Genomic DNA, 18,985 nt, shown 5'->3' on the forward strand with positions numbered 1-18,985 from the left:
ATTTGTATAATTTTATGTATATTATAGTGTTTTGAGAAAATTTCCAGCTATCCCCAATTAAAAATAGTATGTCTTTTTCTAACATGTCAGTAAGAATGTAAATATTTCACCTACCTCAGTGGACTGCTTTCCACTATAAGACATTTTCTTGATAGCCACCACTTCATTGGTGCGCACGTCTCGTGCCTAAAAAAAAAAAAGAAAAAAAAGCACTATTGTAAAAAATTAACAGATTAAATCTAAATCTAGGCAATAATTTCCTTGAGAATAAAACCATTTATAAGCTACCATGTCAAGAGGGACATCAAAACCGTCCTTAAAGAACATTTAAAAACAACCCAAAAAACAAACAAAAAAAACCCCAATACCCATATAGTGAAACTTATCAAATCATCCAGGAGCTGGTACTTTGTATAGAAATATAAAGCAGGGTTTATCTTTGAGAGATCTAGTTAAGAGGAAAAAAGAGATATTTCAATAGCACTATAACAGAGAGATGAAACAAGACTAATATATACAAGCCTATGCTAATCAATTTTGAAATTTCAATGAAATGGACAATTTTCTAGGAAGGAATAAATTACTAAAACTGATCTAAAGAAGAAAGTGTAAGTAAAACAAACAATGGTGGCAGACTGAAAAGAACACCAATGAATTATCTTTAAAATACTCTTGAGTGGGGAATCCCCTGATGGTCCAGTGGTGAGGACTCCATGCTTTCACTGCAGAGGGCACAGGTGCGATCCCTGGTTGGGGAACTAAGATCCCACAAGCCGCAAAAAAACAAAACAAAAAACAAAACAAAACATAAAATACTCTTAAATGGAAAATAGTTTTACCAGGTGAACTTTCCAGGATATAAGGGGGGAAAAAAGGAAGGCTATCCCATTAATTTTATGAAGGTAGTATAACTCGATAACTAAAACCTCACAAACAGCACAAAATACAAAGTTAGGTATCAATTTCACTTGTAAATATAAATAAGAAAACTCTAAATAAAATTTTAAAAATATTACAGAGCATTAAAAGAATTTTTCATTTGGATAAAATATACTAATATACATAATTTTTCATTTGGATAAAATTACAGAAATGCAAAAGATTTTCATACCAGAAAAATATTTCATAATTTTTTCACATTTTTTAAAAAGTTAAAGGGAGAAATAAATACATATATCAATCCTCAATAAATGCTGAAAATGCAGAAAGGCCCAACTCTAAATGTATTCAATTGCAAAGAAGGCTAAACTCTTAGAAAACACAAATTAGGAAGGTAATTCCTTAACATGATAAATCACCTTTATTGTAAACAACTGCTAATCAGGCTTAAGACAAGACTGCTAAAATGTTATCACAATTATTACTTAACGTTGTTGAGGTAATTCTGAAAAAAAGCAATAAAAATGTAACAGAAACATGACAGTTAACTAGAAAAGCCAAACTTCCATGTGTTAAGAAAATGACAATCTATATATTAAGAAGGCACATGAAAATAGCTGCAAAATATTTTAAATGGGCTCACTAAAAGAATCAGAACCACCTCAAATTATCTTGGAAGATGTTGGGAAGAACTCATCTTCAATTCAGATTTTAATGAGTTCCCAAAGATAAAATGTTCTAAATTATATTATGGTGATGGCAGCAAAACTCGTATTTACTGACAATCATTGAAATGTAGACATAAAATTGGTGAACTTATGGTATGTAATTTATACTCTAAAAAACTTGCTAAAAAAGACAGCACATATGTAAATTATATCTCCACAGATTGGCATGGGGGAAAAAAAAAAGACACTATGTTAAGTGGGCCCTGGGAAACTTAATCACACTCCAATTTCAATTACTGGCACTACTTATTGTAATGGGTGAAGCGGATCTACCCACAGAAGTCCTGCCTGAATATAAATTTATTTCCCCAAAACGTTCTCTGCTTATCTATCTATGAACCCCTTTATTTTAACCATGTCTAAACAACTATATTCCTTTCCTTTGTAACAGCTGAGATATAATTTACATGCCACACAATTCACCCACTTTAATGTGTACAATTCAGTGGCATTTAGAACATTCACAGATATATGCAACCATCATTACAGTCAATTTTAGAATACCATCACCTCAAAAAGAAACTTCAAATTGTTCATTTAGAAATGGTTAAAATGATAAATTTTATGTGTATTTTACAATAAAATTCTTTTCTCCATTAAAAAGAAAGAAACCCCATACCCTTTAGCTATTACCCTCCTATCCCTTTTCTCTACCCATTCAGCCTTAAGGAACAACTAATCTACTTTTCTGTGTCTCTAAAGATTTGACCATTCTGGACTTTTCATATAAATGCTAATGATACTGAGCATCTTTTCATGTATTTCTTAGCCATTTGTACATCTTTCCTAGAGATGTGTCAATTCAGATCCTTTGCCCATTTTTAAATTGGGTTGTCTTTTATAACATTTACCTCTCTGTTTTACCCTTGTTTTCTTCTAAGAGTTTTATTAGTTTTAACTGTGACATTTAGGTCTTTGTTCCACTTTGAGTTAATTCTTCTCTAGTCTGAGGTAAGGATCTAATTTCATTGTTTTGCATTAAACACCTACACTTTTAATTGGCCTAAGATAAAGCTTAATTTAAAAGTGGGTACACTAAATGCAATGAAGTATCCTGGATTAGATTCTACAACAGAGAAGAGAGAGTGGAAAAACTGGGAAAATTTGAATAAAGTACACAGTTTAGTTAATAGTATCCTATCAATGTTGATTTCTTAGTTTTGATAAATGTACCATGATTATGTAACATATTAACATTAGGGGAACTGGATGAAAATTACAGCGGAAAACACTGTACTAACTGTAGAATCTTCTGCAAATCTAATATTATTTAAAATACTAAATTAAATTAAAACATGACTATTAAAATCCAAATGTATTAGTAATGATGATTAAATTAAAATTAAATGACCAAGTTAAAATGAGATATGACTTTTGTATTCATGTTTTTAAAAAGCAAAAAATAAAAATATTTAATGTTCACATACATGTTTCTCCCTCCCTTCAGGATCACATATCATGCTTACTTACCATGTCTTCTTAGTCTTCTCTAATCTAGAACAATTCCACAACTCTTCTTTGTCTTTCATGACACTGGCATTTTTGAAGAATATACAGTGGTATTTTAGAAAATATAACTAAATTTGTGCTTGTCTGACATTTCTTCAAGATTAGATTCTGATTATATACCCTGACCAGAATACTACAAGAGTGATAGTGTGTCCTTCCCAGGGTGTCATATCTGGAGGTATACAACGTGTCCACTCCTCATTTTCATCACCCAGTAAAGATGTTGTCTGTGTTTTTCCAATGTGTATCGTTAAAGCTACTGTTTCCTACCTTGTATCTAAGAAGTAATACGTGGAGAGATACTTCAAAACCATGTAAACATCTTGCTCATCAAAAACTTCCCTTACATTTAGCAAACATTGAAGATAACAGCCCAAAACAATCTTCACTACGACAATTACAAAATGATGATTTTTCCCCCCAACTCTACCATTCCCTTCACATTTATTAGTCAGGCAGTCTATTATAAGGAAAAGCTCTCCCTTTTCATCCAACCATCTTTCATTTATCATGGAAATTATGAATTCCTATTTTATTAAATGGGTTATAATCCATTACAATCTTTATACTGATGTTCAAATTGTTCTAGATTTGGCCAGTGGAAGCCCCTCTGAGCTGGCTCCAATGTCTTTTTGATAGGCCTCATTCTTTTTTTTTTCTTTTTCTTTTTTTTAAAAGCACTTTTAAACTTTCTGGCACATGGTCTTCTAAGGCTCATCTTTTATGTTCCCTGCCCCTGCAACAAAATGAGACATTCCTCCAATAAGTTCTTGCGCCTTTTGGTGACGAATTAAATTCAAGATCTGAGTGCCAAGTGTGCTCATTACTACTGGGGTGTCATTGCAACCAGAATCTTGCAGCAGATGGAGCAAGGAGATGCACACACACATATGTGAGATATAATTCTTTCATATTAATACTGATAATTCCTACCCAATCAATCCTACAGGGTTCTTCCTCACCTTGCCCACTTCCATATTTGTTTCCGTATTTTCATAGTTAGGGTCCTGACCCCAAACAACATCAGCCTTATTCATTGCTCAATCCTTTCTCTTTTTCTTTTTTGGCTGCACCACATGGTTTGTGGGATCTTGGCTCCCTGACCAGGGATTGAACCCAGGCCACAGCAGTGGAAGAGCCCAGTTCAAACCACTGGACCACCAGGGAATTCCCACTCAATCCTTGAACATATAGTTTCAGATCTGTCACACCCATACAAATATGACACAAGTCTATTAAGAAGAGTTTAAGATTTGCCTATAGTTTCCTTCTCCCAACCAGACTGAGGGTATATAGTTAAAATACTATGTACAAAAGTTATTCATAGTAGTTCTATTTTTTCCCCTCAATGTGGTTATGTCTGAAATACAGTTGACTTCTTTGTTCCTGTTTGCCTTTCATTTCAGTGATGACCCTCCCCCCATTCTATTGATTTAATTTTAATTTTTAAATACATAAAATATTTATTATCCAAAGAGGTATATTCAAACAGGAATCATCTCATCCTCTATCTCTTCCATTCCATTCAACAACTATCAGCACTTTATATTTTGAACTGTTGGTTGTATAATTTATCTAATTTCATCAAACTTTATATTTAATATCTGCATATTTATTATACATAAATTAAACTAAATAAAAGCAGTCAAAAAAAAATACTACCAGCACATACTGAATGGCTACTTGTCAGGGATTTTCTCAGTGGGGTTCCTTTATTGGGCCTATTTCTAAGATTCTATGTATATTTTTCCTTTTTTCTATATTTCTCCACGTTAGTATATTTGGAGAGGAAAGGTTTAAGCATAAACTCAGACAAAACTGTAATATACAAAAAAGGGTTGTTTCTGAAATACCTATTTTCTGGGTCCCTCTTCTTTATTTTGTGTCCAATCCTCTACAAGCTCTGCACTGATGGGCTGTCCCTATGCAGAAGTGTGGCTGAAATCTGAGCCTACCCTCAGGGGCTGTGTGACTGGCAGATATACACCACTACCAGCAGCTTTGTAAACTCTACCTGCAGGACATCCCAGCAGATTACTGGTGCTTCCAAGGCTGGGGTGGTCAAGTGTTAGCAGCTATGGGCTTTGTGGGCATAGGCACACAGAGGCAGGGCCAGGGTGGGCTGATTCTGTAGCCCCCGGGGATCTGCCCTACTGGCTTTGTGAGCACAGAGCCTGAGGGATATCCAGGCTGACTGCCTGCGTTCCTTTGACTAAGGCTGGGCCAAGGGTAGTGCCACCAAAGTGTACTTTGTGAGTGCACACAATAGGTGACAGACAACATCACAGAATGCACTTCCTGGTGGACAGCTTCCGTAGAGGAATACTCAATGGCTCCTCTCCCAGTAGAAGCACTCCAGTCCCACCCACCTCACACCACAACTCAGAAACCAATCTGGGGGCTTCTACTACAACAACTTGGGAGCAGACCTTACCCCCGAAAGGGCTGTGACAATTACAGAGCAAATAGGAGCCCCTGTTCAACATCCAGTGCAGGCTCTCTCTGGTCACCACAACACCAATTAGACCCTCATCAAGAGGATAAAGGTCACCACACAGTGAACAAAGATATGACAGGCATCCATGTTAAAAACAGTCCCTGCACTAAAAATATCAGACTCATGCAGGCTACACAAGGATGTTCCCATGTAAAATCAGCCCTTCAAGACCACAGTAGATAAGGGTTTCTCCTAAATGCACAGAGACAGAGAAATATAAGTAAAACAAAGAAGCAGAGAAACCACTCCCAATTAAAATAACAGTAGAAATCTCCTGGAAGAACAAACAATGAAATAGACCACTCCAGTCTATGAGATCTCTCAAGTTCGAAAAGGAGGTAACAAAAATACTGAAGGAATTAAGAAAGGCTATTGATAAAAATGCCAACCACTGTAACAAGGAACTAGAAACTATAAAGAGGAGCCAATTAAAACTAGAAAACTCATTTGCTGAGATGAAAGCTGAGCTAAGGGCAACAAACAGCAAACAGAAGAATGAGTAAGTGATCTGGAAGACAGAATAATGGAAACCACCCAATCAGAACAGCAGACAGAAGACAAATGGAAAAAAAAAAAAAAAGAAAGCAATATATGAGACCTATGGGATAAAATAATGCAAGCCAATCTACACATAATAGGGGTCTCAGAAGGAGAAGAAAGAGAAAAGGAGATCGAAAATGTACTTGAAGAAATTATGACTGAAAACTTCTCAAACCTAAAGAAAGAAACAGATATCCAGGTATGGGAAGCACAGAGGATCCAATACAAGATGAACCCAAACAGACCCACACCAAGACATATTATAATTAAAATGGCAAAAGTTAAAGATAAAGAGAGGATTCTAAAGGCAGCAAGAGAAAAACAAAGAGTTACAAAAGAACCCCCAAAAGGCTATCAGCTGATTTCTCTACAGAAACGCTACAGGCCAGAAAAAAGTGGCAAGACATATTCAAAGCACCTGAAAGGGAAAAACATGCAAACTAGTATACTCTACCCATCAAGATTACAATTTAGAATAGAAGGAGAAATAAACAATTTCTCAGACAAGCAAAAACTAAAGGAATACAGAAATACTAAACCTACGCTAAAAGAAAAATTGAAAGGTCTTTTCTAAATAGAAAAGAAGAACCTATATGAAAGAGAAAATCACAATTGAAGTATTTCATTTGAATAAATCAATACAAAGATAAAAAACAAAAAAACTTTGTAAAAGTGATGAGAACTACAATGAACAGCAAAAGGATAACCATGGTGTAAAAGAGGATATCAAAATCATTAAATGTAGGGTAGGGGAGGAAGAAAATGTAGATTTTTGGTTTAGAATGTGTTTGAACCTATATGGCTACCAGCCTAAAGCAAGCAGATATAGTAATGGGTTAACATACTTGAAAAACAGGGTAACCACAAATCAAAAACATATAGAAGATTCACAAATACCCAAAAGAAGAGAACTCAAGCATAATACAAAAGAAGACCATCAAACCACAAAAGGAAAAACAAAGAGAAAAGGAAACAAACAATGAAGAAATACAAAATCAACTGGAAATCAAGGTTTAAAATGACAATAAATACATTATCAATAATTACCTTAAATATTAATGGATTAAACGCACCAATCAAAAGACATAGGACAGACTGGAAAATAAAACAAGAGCTTACAATATGCTGCCTACAAGAGACCTACTTTAGAGCAAAGGACACACATAGAGTGAAAGTGAGAGGATGGGACTTCCTTGGCAGTCCAGTGGTTAAGACTCCGTGCTTCCACTGCAAGAGGCACGGGTTCAATCCCTGGCCGGGAAACTAAGATCTCACATGCCACATGGCAAAAAACAACAACAAAAACAGGAAAGTGAAGGGAAAGAAAAGATATTTCATGCAAATGGAATTAACAAGAAGGCACCACAATGCTACAGTTACCAAAACACTATGATACTGGCACAAAACAGACACACAGATCAATGGAAGAGAGTAGAAAGCCCAGAAATAACCCACATTTATATGGTTAATTAATCCACAACAAAGGAAGCAAGAATATACAATGAAGAAAAGACAGCCTCTTCAATAAATGGTGTTGAGAAAACTAGATAGCTACACACAGAAGAATCAAACTGGATTGCTCTCTCATACCATATACAAAAATAAACTCAAAATGGATTAAAGACTTAAATGTAAGATCTGAAACTATAAAACTCCTAGAAGAAAACATAGGTAATACACTCTTTGAAATCAGTCTTAGGAATGTTGTTTCAGATATGTCTTCTCACGCAAGGGAAACAAAGCAAAAAATAAACAAACAGGACTACATCAAACTAAAAAGCTTTGCACAGGGAAGAAAACTATCAACAAAATGAAAGGGCAGCCTACTGAATGGGAGAAGATATTTGCAAATGATATATGTGATAAGAGGTTAATATTCAAATTATGCAAAGAAATCATACAACTCAACATCAAAACAAACAATCTAATTAAAAAATGGGTGGGGGCCTGAACAGACATTTTCCCAGAGAAGTCATAAAGATGGCCAACAGATACATCAGGGAAATGCAAATCAGAAGCACAGTAAGATATCATCTCACACCTATCAGAATGGCTATTAAAGAGCCAACAAAGTGTTGGTGAGGATATAGAGAAAAGAGAACCCTTGTGCACTACTGGTAGGGATGTACACTGGTGCAGCCACTATGAAAAACAGTATGGAGCTTCCTCAAAAATTAAAAATAGAATTACTAGACAATACAGCAATACCACTTCTGGGTATTTTTTTTTGTAGAAAACAAAAACACTAATTTGAGAAGATTATACGCATCCCCATGTTCACTGCAGCTTTATTTACAACACCCGAGATACAGAAGCAACCTAAGTGTCCACTGGATAAAGAAGACATGCTGTATATATACATATGCACATACATATAATGGTGTATGTGAGTGTGTGTGTGTATAAATAAAATGGAATATTACTAAGCTATTAAAAAAGAGTGAAATCTTGCCATTTGTGAAAACATAGATGGACCTAGAGGGTGTTATGCTAAGTAAAATAAGTCAGACAGAGAAAGACGAACATATGATTTCACTTACATGTGGAATCTAAGAAACAAAACAAAACAGAAACAGACAGACACAGAGAAGGTACAGGTGGTTTGCCAGAAGGGATGGGGGTGAGGGGTTGAGCTAAATAGTGGAGTGAGATTAAGAGGTACAAACTTCCAGTTAGAAGCTAAATGAGTCATGGAGATGAAATGTACAGCTTGGGGAATACAGTCAATGATACTGCAATAACTTTGTATGGTAACAGATGGTAACTAGACTTATCATGGTAATCATTTTGTAACTTATAGAAATATCAAATCACTATGTTGTGAACCTGGAACTAACATAGTGTTGTAGGTCAATTACAATTCAAAAAATAAAAAATTAAAATACTATTCAGAACAGAATTAAATGAGCTATGAGAAATTAAAGAAGAGCACAATACTACACATCATCTATTCTCACCACCTGAGAGTAAAAGAGTAAAAACAAAATTGACTACAGGCCTAAGGACAACTTCATGCTATAAAGAGCCAAAAAAACCAAAACCAAAAACAAAAAAACCCAGAAAATATACAACCAATCGTTGGTATAAACCAGGAAACTGTAAATATACGTTTGGGAGCTATTTTAATGAATTAATAAGAATGATCTGAAATCATCATACCAATTAATTATACATAAATGGTCTTTATATAATTCTTTTATATATTTACATCTTTTCTCTTAAAACATGTAAACAATTTACTGTACCATTGAAAATATAAAACTTGCCAAGCCTAAAGAAATACAGATTAATAAAATCCTACACTAGGAAATAACAGGTAAATATTACAACTCAGTTTTAAAAATAAAGAAAAAACTTCTGTAAAGTAAACAAATGACTTTACGGGGCTCATACGTGGTCTGCCGAAGCTTGGTTCCAAAGTCAGTGTTCTCTGGCCCATCTACTGACATCATGTTGGTTCTATTTAAGGTCCTGGAAACTAAAAGAGAGTGTTTATCTTCCTGGCAATCTAGAGATAGTAGTCCTTTTGGATATCTGACTCTCTGGCTTGGTTTCAAATATTTATTATGATACCAGTCGTTGATTAGTTTGTCTGAAGACAGCCAGAATAGCTGGCTCAATTGAAGTAGTTTTAAATTTAAGGTGATTCCCTACTGTCAATTAATGAAAATGGAGACCTATATTTTAAGAACTACTTTAGACCATCTCATTTCATTTGATGAGAAGGTCCTTCCTGTATATACTCTATAGAAAGACACTGCATTATTTAGCCCTGTTGTAAGGTTGGAGTGAGAGAACCCAAAAAACAAAGCACATTTTTAGGCATGCACACACACACACGCAACATGCACATACATACACCATCACACAGGTTTATCTAATACTACAAAATATGAAGATTAGTGACCTAGAAATAGAATTACAGCAAAATTAGTCAATTCTGAGCTACAAACACTGCTCATCTATATGGTACGTTTCCAAGACAACAAGACAATTAACAGAAAACACCTGCAGTTGCCCTTGACTCCTTTAAGCTTTCATGCAATGGTTGCTGGGGTTGTCCTAACCTGAACCTAGGTTTCTTGACTTCGCAAGTCAGTTTTTTTTTTGTTTGTTTCCCTCTCCCATTTTATTATATAAATCTGTCAAACACACAGAACAGCTGGTATAGCACAGTGAACCTCTGTTATGACTTCCATTAGGTCAAAAGGTAGAACACTTTTTTTTTTTAATAAGAAGCAAGATATTAAATATTTTAGGCCTTGTAGGCCAAATACATATTCTTCTTTTTCTGTTGCACACTCTTTATTATTTTTTTTCCAAATGTAAAAATCATTCTTAGTTTGAAAGCTGAATGATAACAGTTCACAGGCTGGACCATGGGCTATAGTTTCCTGGCACCTACTGTAGATAAATCCTTGGTTAACATTTTGCCACATTTGCTTTGAAACTCTCTATCTAAAAATATATAGGGCCTCCCTGGTGGTGCAGTGGTTAAGAATTCGCCTGCCAATGTAGGGGACACTGGTTCGATCCCTGATCCGGGAAGATCCCACATGCTGCGAAGCAACTAAGTCCATGAGCCACAACTACTGAGACCTCGCTCTAGAGCCTGCGAGCCACAACTATTGAGCCCACGTGCCTAGAGCCCGTGCTCCGCAACAAAGAGAAGCCACCGCAATGAGAAGCCTGTGCACTGCAACGAAGAACGGCCCTGCTCGCCACAACTAGAGAAAGCCCGTGTGCAGCAACAAAGACCAACTCAGCCAATACACAAATAAATAAAATTTTTAGAAAAATAAAAATATATACTGTTATCATTACATTATCATTTTTTTATTACTGAATAGGACTTGAGATAAATTCCTACCCTCAGTTCCAAAGAACTTCATATATTTCCTGAAAACAAGAACATTCATCTGATAAACAATAATCAAATTTAGGAAATTTGGCCTTGATATAATACTATTTATCCAACGCATATATATAGTCCATGTTCAAATTTCACCAACTATCTCAATGTCCTTTATAGGAATTTTTTCCCAATCCAGGATCACACATTGAGTTTAACTGCCAGGTCTCTCCTAAGTCAGCTCCTATTATCTAGCTTAGACCAATTAGCTTTTGTTGCCCCAGTTAGATACTTATTTCTGGTACTATGAGATTTTCTCTCCCAACTACAGCTCTCTGAAATAATCCAGCCTGGATAGGACAAACCCAGAAATATTGCACAAGGAGGTCCAAGCACTAGAAAATCACTCCCTGCTCATCAACGCCCCATTCCCAGTAAATAATTCTCTTCCCTGAGTGAAGCACTACAATATTCACCCTCTTAACTTGTCAGAAAACAAGTTCTTTATTCTATCAATTTAAGCTTTAAACTTACTGCCACTATCTAGTTTTGAGCTCTCAGCATTTCTTTCCAATTATAAAATCTTTATAATCAGCCTCCCTTCTTTGATCTTTGACACCTGCCAATCTTTCTTCTACACTGCTACAAAAATAAAGTTTCCATATCACAAATGGAAATATAATATTTCTATTGCACTTCAGTGATCCCTCAAGACTCCAGAATAAAGCCTATATTTTTTAGTATCTAGTGGAGGAGGCTCCCTTCAGGACCCCTTGCTTGTCTTTCCTTTTTACCTTTCTCTGATCCCATCCTTAGTTCTCATTACAACCTTAATTCAAAACACACCCACTTCAGACTACTGACAAGTTCTGGATTTTGGATAATGCAATTTTATGGTTTTATTTAAAATTTTAAAATCACTGATATTTTGCTAATATGTGATTTAATTCAGTCTCTTTAATGAAAGGAAAAAGACAATAACATTCCTCACTGGATAGATCATATGGGCAGGTCTGAAGAAGAGAGAAAACCTGCTGAAATTCTCTACTTTTCAATATCAACAATGAAAGACCAGTTGCTCCAAAAACACACATCTTTAGAATAGGACTTATGAAAAGTCCATGCAAGTACAAATAATAAACATAAATCAAGGAAAATTTCATCACTACTTTTTGCTGTGATGTTTCTGTTAGACCAACCCAAAAGCTCAAACAACAATCAAAGTAGTCACTATATGCAAAACAGCTGTATGAAACTACTGGACAGCAACAAATGTAGGCAAAGCTTTAAGACTAGAAGCCTTGAGAGAAGAACAGTATCCAATGTGAGCTATAAATTTACTTCAGCTTCACCCCTGAACTTGTGGTATAGGAAAAGAGAGTCCAAGGAGAAAGCTAGGCTGAGGAGAGAGGCCGGAGACAGGAGCTCCAAAGTGTCTGGAACTTAAAAAGCACAATCATGGTTTAAGAAGGTATAGTATATATATATATGATCGAATATTACTCAGCCATAAAAAAGAATGAAATATTGGGACGTCCCTGGTGGAACAGTGGTTAAGAATCCACCTGCCAATGTAGGGGACACTGGTTTGAACCCTGGTCTGGGGAGATGCCACATGCCATGGAGCAACTAAGCCCATGCACCACAACTATCGAGCCTGTGCTGTAGAGCCTGTGAGCCACAACTATTGAGCTCACGTGCCACAACTACTGAAGCCCGCGTACCTAGAGCCAGTGCTCCGCAACAAGAGAAGCAACCACAATGAGAAGCCCACACTCTGCAACGAAAAGCAGCCCCTGCTCACCGCAATTCAAGAAAACCCATGCGCAGCAACGAAGACCAACTCAGCCAATAAATAAATAAATAAATAAATAAATAAATAAATAAATAAATAAATAAATAAAATGAAATACTGCCATTTGCAGCAACATAAATAGATGTAGAAAATATTATACTAAGTGAAGTCAGACAGAGAAAGACAAATATATAATATCAGTTATATGTGGAATCTAAAAAAAATAATACAAATAAATCTACATACAAAACATAAACAGTCTCATGCACACAGAAAACAAACTGCTGGTTACCAAAGGGCAAAGGGAGGGGGGAAGGGATAAATAAGGAGTATGTGATTAACAGTTACAAACTACTATACATAAAAGAGATATGCAACAAGGATTTACTGCATAGCACAGGGAACTATATTCAATATCTTACAATAACTTTTAATGGAAAATAATCTGAAATATATGAGGGTGAGTCAAAAATTATCCACACTCTGGCTGTAGAATTTAATTAAGTTTCAGAAAAGACAAATACATCATTTTTTGACATAATCTCCTTGCTTTTCAATACACTTTGGCCATCTGTCAACAAGCTTTTGTATTCCCTCACTAAAAAATGTTTTAGGCTGAGCTGTGAGCCCCGAATGCACTGCTATTTTCACTTCTTCATCAGATGTGAATCTTCGCCCTCATAGGGCTGCTTTCAGGGGACCAAACTGGTGAAAGTCTGATGCAGCAAGATCAGGACTATAGGGAGGATGCTTTAACACCTCAAAAGAAAGTTTTTGCAGAGTGTTGACAGTGTGAGCAGAAGCGTGGGGACGCGCACTGTCATGCTAGATCATAACACTCTTGGATAACAGTCCTCTGTGTTTAATCCGAAGTTTAGGCTTCAGCTCTCCAATAAGCACCTCTATCCATTCACACACACTTCTTCGAGACAAAACACTTTCTCCATACTGTGCACAAAGTCTTTGATAAATACAGCACCAGGTACACCCTCAGACCCCAAAAAACAAATCACTGCACGCTGCTCTTCTTTCGTGCAAATCACAAGTGGGGCATCCATTTTTGCTTGCACCACAGTTACAAATGAACTGATGTAACACGTTCACACCTGCACAGCAGTGACTGGGGAGACAGTAGCCTTGAACCAAAAGCACTGATAGGACAGTGCAGCCAACAGAAGTTTTAATATAACCGGAATGTGGATAATTTCTGACTCACTCTCATACATAACTGACTCACTCTGCTATACACCTGAAACTAACATATTGTAAATTAACAATTTTTTTTAAAGGTTAATATATCAGGGGGAAAAAGGCACAACCACAGAAGAGGAAGCTGAAAAGAAGCAGCTCAAAAATCAGCAAATTCTCCTCAAGTAAACAGTCAACTATTAAGTATGTACTGCCTAAGATTCCCAGAAACCCAAAAGAAAATAGCAGTTGGAAGACTAAAGAGAGAAGCAGAGCTTTCAGAAGACAAAAAGTGCTGGAGAGAAGGAGGTTGGAATTCAAACCCCACCAAACTGCTTGAGCTTTGATAAACACCCTAGACAGTCCGTTGGGATTCTAGAAGAGCCAAGGTTTAAGAGTAAGGGCCAAGGCCTAGTAATAAGGGCAAAACTGACATCAACTAGCTCTAACCAAGCCTCAAGGTGATTCAACAGTATACTATCAGCTTACCAAAAGAAAACACCACTGTCTTTGAAGAAAAATAGCACCAATCCAAAACATCTACAAATTCTCTATAATGAAGAGGAACCAATCACAAATTATAAGGCATGCTAAAAAGTGGGCCAAATACTGAAAAGGAAACAACTGGAAATATAAATAGACCCAACGGGGACTCAAATACTGGAGTTACCCGACAGAGTCTTGGGGGTGGGGGGAATCCAATGGACATTTCAGAAATAAAATATATGACAAAAACTGCACAAAAACAGGAGAAACAGTTGAAATACTGTAAGGTTTTCACATTGCTAGAGACTTGGTAAAAGTGCTCATTTAAGTTAATTATAATAAGTCAAGAATATATAGTATAATCTCTAGGGTAACAATTAAAATAATAATAAAGGAATGTATAACTGAAAGGTTAATATAAGAAAAAATATATTAATCATATCCTCTGATTTGCTGTAATTTGATGATTTGACAGCTGGGGGCTTGCTAACAGGAAGAGACTATACTCCCAGAGTCAGCTAATTCCTAGAAAGAGCAAACAAGCACTTCTTTCACATACAAACCACCAATCCAGAGCCCGTATCTCCAATGATCTCACACTATGGGCCCCCTATACCTTATTCTAATCACCACAGGGCCAAGAGCCAGACAACTAGGAACAGCGCCTCTACCCAGAGCCTACTGAAATTAAAGTAATTAATCCAAAACTTGCTTACCCTGCTTCACTTGTTTATTCCCACAGAAACCACAATAAAGGCACTTGCCCAAGTTTTTCCCCTTGCTTCCTCACTGATACCAGTGCTTCCCCAAGTGGCCCCCTCTGGCATGGCATGCCCTCTTCTCTTGGAATCTGTGAGTATAATAAACTATCTTTTCAATGGCAGTTGTTACCTGATCTTTGGTCTTTCCATATCTGAATTAAAACCTATATTTAAAAACAATAAACACAACTCAAAAGATGGCAAGAATGAGGACTAAAGAAAGAACAGATAGGACGAACAAAAATAAAATAGAAAACAGACTCATGCCAACTATATTAGTAATAGCATCAAATATAAATGGGCAAAACACTCCAATTAAAGCAAAGATGAGATAGAAAAAAAGCTCCTTGACACTGGTCTTGGCAGCAATTTTCTGGATGTGACACCCAAAGCACAAGCAACAAAAGCAAAATTAAATTAGTGGGACTGCATCAAATTAAAAAGCTTCTGCAGAGCAAAAGAAACAGTCAACAAAGTGGAAGGGCAATCTATGGAATGGGAGAAAATATTTGCAAATCATGTATCTGATAAGGGGTTAATAACTAAAATATATACAAAACTCATAAAACTCAATAGCAAAACAAAACATAACAAACAAAAAACAACCCAAAACCCAGAAAACCAACCTAATTAAAATACAGGTGGAGGAACTGAATAGACATTTTTTCAAAGAAGATGTATGTCAACAGATACATGGAAAGGTCTTCAACATCACTAATCATTAGGGAAATGCAAATCAAAACCACAATAATATGTCACCTCACACCTGTCAGAATGGCTATTATGAAAAAGTGATAACAAGTGTTGGCAAGATTGTGCAGTGGCCATAAAGTGGTATGGCCACTATGTAAAACAGTATGGAGGCTCCTCAAAAAATTAAAAATAGAACTACCATATGATCCAGCAATCCTACTTCTGGATATATATCCAAATAAATTGGAACTGGGATTTGAAGAGATATCTGCACCTCCATGTTCATTACAGCATTATTCACAGCAGTCAAGATATGGAAACAACCATATCTTGAAGTGTCCATCAAAGGATGAATGGATTAAGAAAATGTGGTGTGTGTCCAGGCAAACAACAGATTATTCAGCCCTGAGAAAGAAGAAAATTCTGCCATTCACAACTTGGATAAAATGTGAGGGCATCATGTTATGTGAAATAGGTAAGACAGAGAACGACAAATACTGCATATTATCACTTATATGTGTAATTTTAAAAAGCTGAACTCAGAGAAACAGAGAGTAGAGTGATGGTTACCAGAGGTTGGGGGTAGCGGAGATAATGGTCAAAGGGCACAAACTTTCAGTTATAAGATTAACTACTTCTGGGAATCTGATATACAACATGGGGATCACAGCTAATAATAATTTATTATATACATGAAAGTTGCTAAAAGGGTAGATCATAAGTATTCTCACTATAAAAAGGAAATGGTAATTATGTGATAGGAGGGAGGTGTTAGCTAATGATATAGTAGTAACCATTCTGCAATATATAAATGTATCAAATCAACAAGTTGTACACCTTAAACTTATACAATATTATATGTCTATTATATCACAAAAAAGGTGGAAAAAAATCTGTGGGGGGAAAAACAAGAAAGATGAGAAATACTTTAAAGTTTCAGAAATAATAAGTGAAAAGGAAAAAGAAATACAGTATGCAAGCATTAGCCACAGAAAGCTATCATTAATACCAAAGTAGATTTTAAAGCAAGAAATACTATGAAAAGTAAAGACTGAAATTTTAATGATAGCAGGAGAATTCAACAAGAAGATACAATAATCCTAAATGTGTACATTCCCAGTAAGATAGATAAGAAATGTATAAAATAAAAAACAAGATAGAGCTAAAAGGCAAAATAGATAAACCCACTATCAGTAGAGATTTTTAAATACCTCTTTCAGTTACTGATAAAATACACAGACCAAAACAAACTAGTAAAATCATAAAGGACCCAAAAGATCTGAAGAATATAACCAACAAATGTTCCCTATTTCACATACATAGATCATCACACCCAACAAACTGTAGAATATATATACTTTTCCAGTGCACACACTAGAAGAAAATACAAAACATATATTGATTGAACAAGTATCCTGGATGCACAAAGAAATCCTGCAAACTCAATTAAAAAAGAAAACCCAATCTTCAAAAAATGTGCAAAACATTTGAACAGATACTTCCAAAGACATGTGAATGGCCATTAAGTCTATGAAAAAGAGCTCAACATCATCAATCAGCAGGGAAATGTACACTAAAACCTGGTGGGGGCTTCCCTGGTGGTGCAGTGGTTAAGAATCCACCTGCCAATGCGGATTGGGGACACGGGTTGGATCCCTGGTCCAGGAATATTCCACATGCTGCAGAGCAACTAAGCCCATGTGCCACAACTACTGAGCCTGTGCTCTAGAGCCCGTGAACCACAACTATTAAGCCCGTGTGCTACAGCTATTGAAGCCCACGTGCCTAGAACCCGTGCTTCACAACAAGAGAAGCCACTACCATGAAGAGCCTGCACACCACAATGAAGAGTAGCCCCCGCTCGCAGCAACTAGAGAAAGCCCGTGTGCAGCAACAAAGACCCAATGCAGCCAATAAATATAATTAATTAATTAATTAATTTTAAAAAAGGGAAAAATGGAAAATTCAAAAAATTGTAAAAATTAAACAGCACACTTTTAAACAATCAATGTATCAATGAAGAAGTCACAAGGCATATTAGAAATACTGAGAGCTGAATGAATACAAAGATACAACATATCAAAACTTATGGAACCAACTGAAAGAGGTGTTCAGGAGGAAGCTTATACCTATAAATACATTAAAAAACAAGAAAGATCTCAAATTAACAACCTAATGTTAAAACTTAAAAACCAGAAAAAGAAAAACAAACTAAACCCAAAGCTAGCAGAAGGAAGGAAATAATAAAAATTAGAGCAGAGATAAATGAAAGAATCAAAAAAAGAGAAAATCACTGAAATCAAAAGTTGGTTCTTCAAAATGATCAACAAAACTGATAAACCTTTAGCTACACGGACTAAGAAAAAAAGAGAGAAGACTCAAATTACTAAAATTAGAAATGAAAGTTGGCACATTACTACTGATTCTACAGAAACAAAGAGGATTATAAGAGAGTATGTGAACAATTGTATGCCAATGAATCAGACAAAATGGGCAAATTCCTAAAACCACAAAACCTATCAAGACCAGGGACTCCCCTGGTGGTCCAGTGGGTAAGACTCTGTGCTCCCAATGTAGGGGGCCTGGGTTTGATTCCTGGTCAGGAAACTATATCCCGCTTGCATGCCACAACTAAGAGTTCGCATGCCACAACTAAGGAGCCTGAGTGCCACAACTAAAAGATCCCACATGCTGCTACTAAAGATCCCACAACCGCAACTAAGACCTGGAGCAGCCTAAATAAATACATGTTAAAAAAAAACAAACACCAACAACAACACAAAAACTTACCAAAACTAAAGGATGAAGAAACAGAAAATCTGAATAGTATTACTTACTAGTACTATTACTTACTATAACTAGTAAAGACACTGAATAAGTAATCAAAAATTTCCAAAAAAAGGAAAGCCCAGGACCCACTGGGCTCTTAAATAAGAAAAGAACCTGATTAAAAAAATGAGCCAAAGACCTTAACAGCCATCTATCTATCAGGTATATATCTGTATATATCAAAAAAGATACACAAGTGGCAAATAAGCATTTGTTAAAGATGGGCCA

The 18,985-nt window shown here is 35.9% G+C and overlaps 1 protein-coding gene across 4 annotated transcripts in view; it reads right to left on the reverse strand.

Moving 5' to 3' along the window:
- TAOK1 (TAO kinase 1) overlaps positions 1 to 18,985 on the reverse strand; it is a 144,421-nt gene that overhangs the window by 58,623 nt on the left and 66,813 nt on the right. For all 4 annotated transcript variants that reach the window (XR_009050109.1, XM_057717278.1, XM_057717276.1 and 1 more), the window contains exon 3: positions 115 to 186. Coding sequence is in view for 3 of the 4 variants with exons in the window: in XM_057717278.1 (XP_057573261.1) it covers positions 115 to 186 (72 nt within the window). In the remaining variant the exon portion in view is untranslated. The remainder of the gene's footprint in view (positions 1 to 114; positions 187 to 18,985) is intronic.

Source organism: Hippopotamus amphibius, chromosome 17 (genome assembly GCF_030028045.1).
Source record: "Hippopotamus amphibius kiboko isolate mHipAmp2 chromosome 17, mHipAmp2.hap2, whole genome shotgun sequence".
In the NCBI taxonomy this organism is placed as follows: domain Eukaryota; kingdom Metazoa; phylum Chordata; class Mammalia; order Artiodactyla; family Hippopotamidae; genus Hippopotamus; species Hippopotamus amphibius.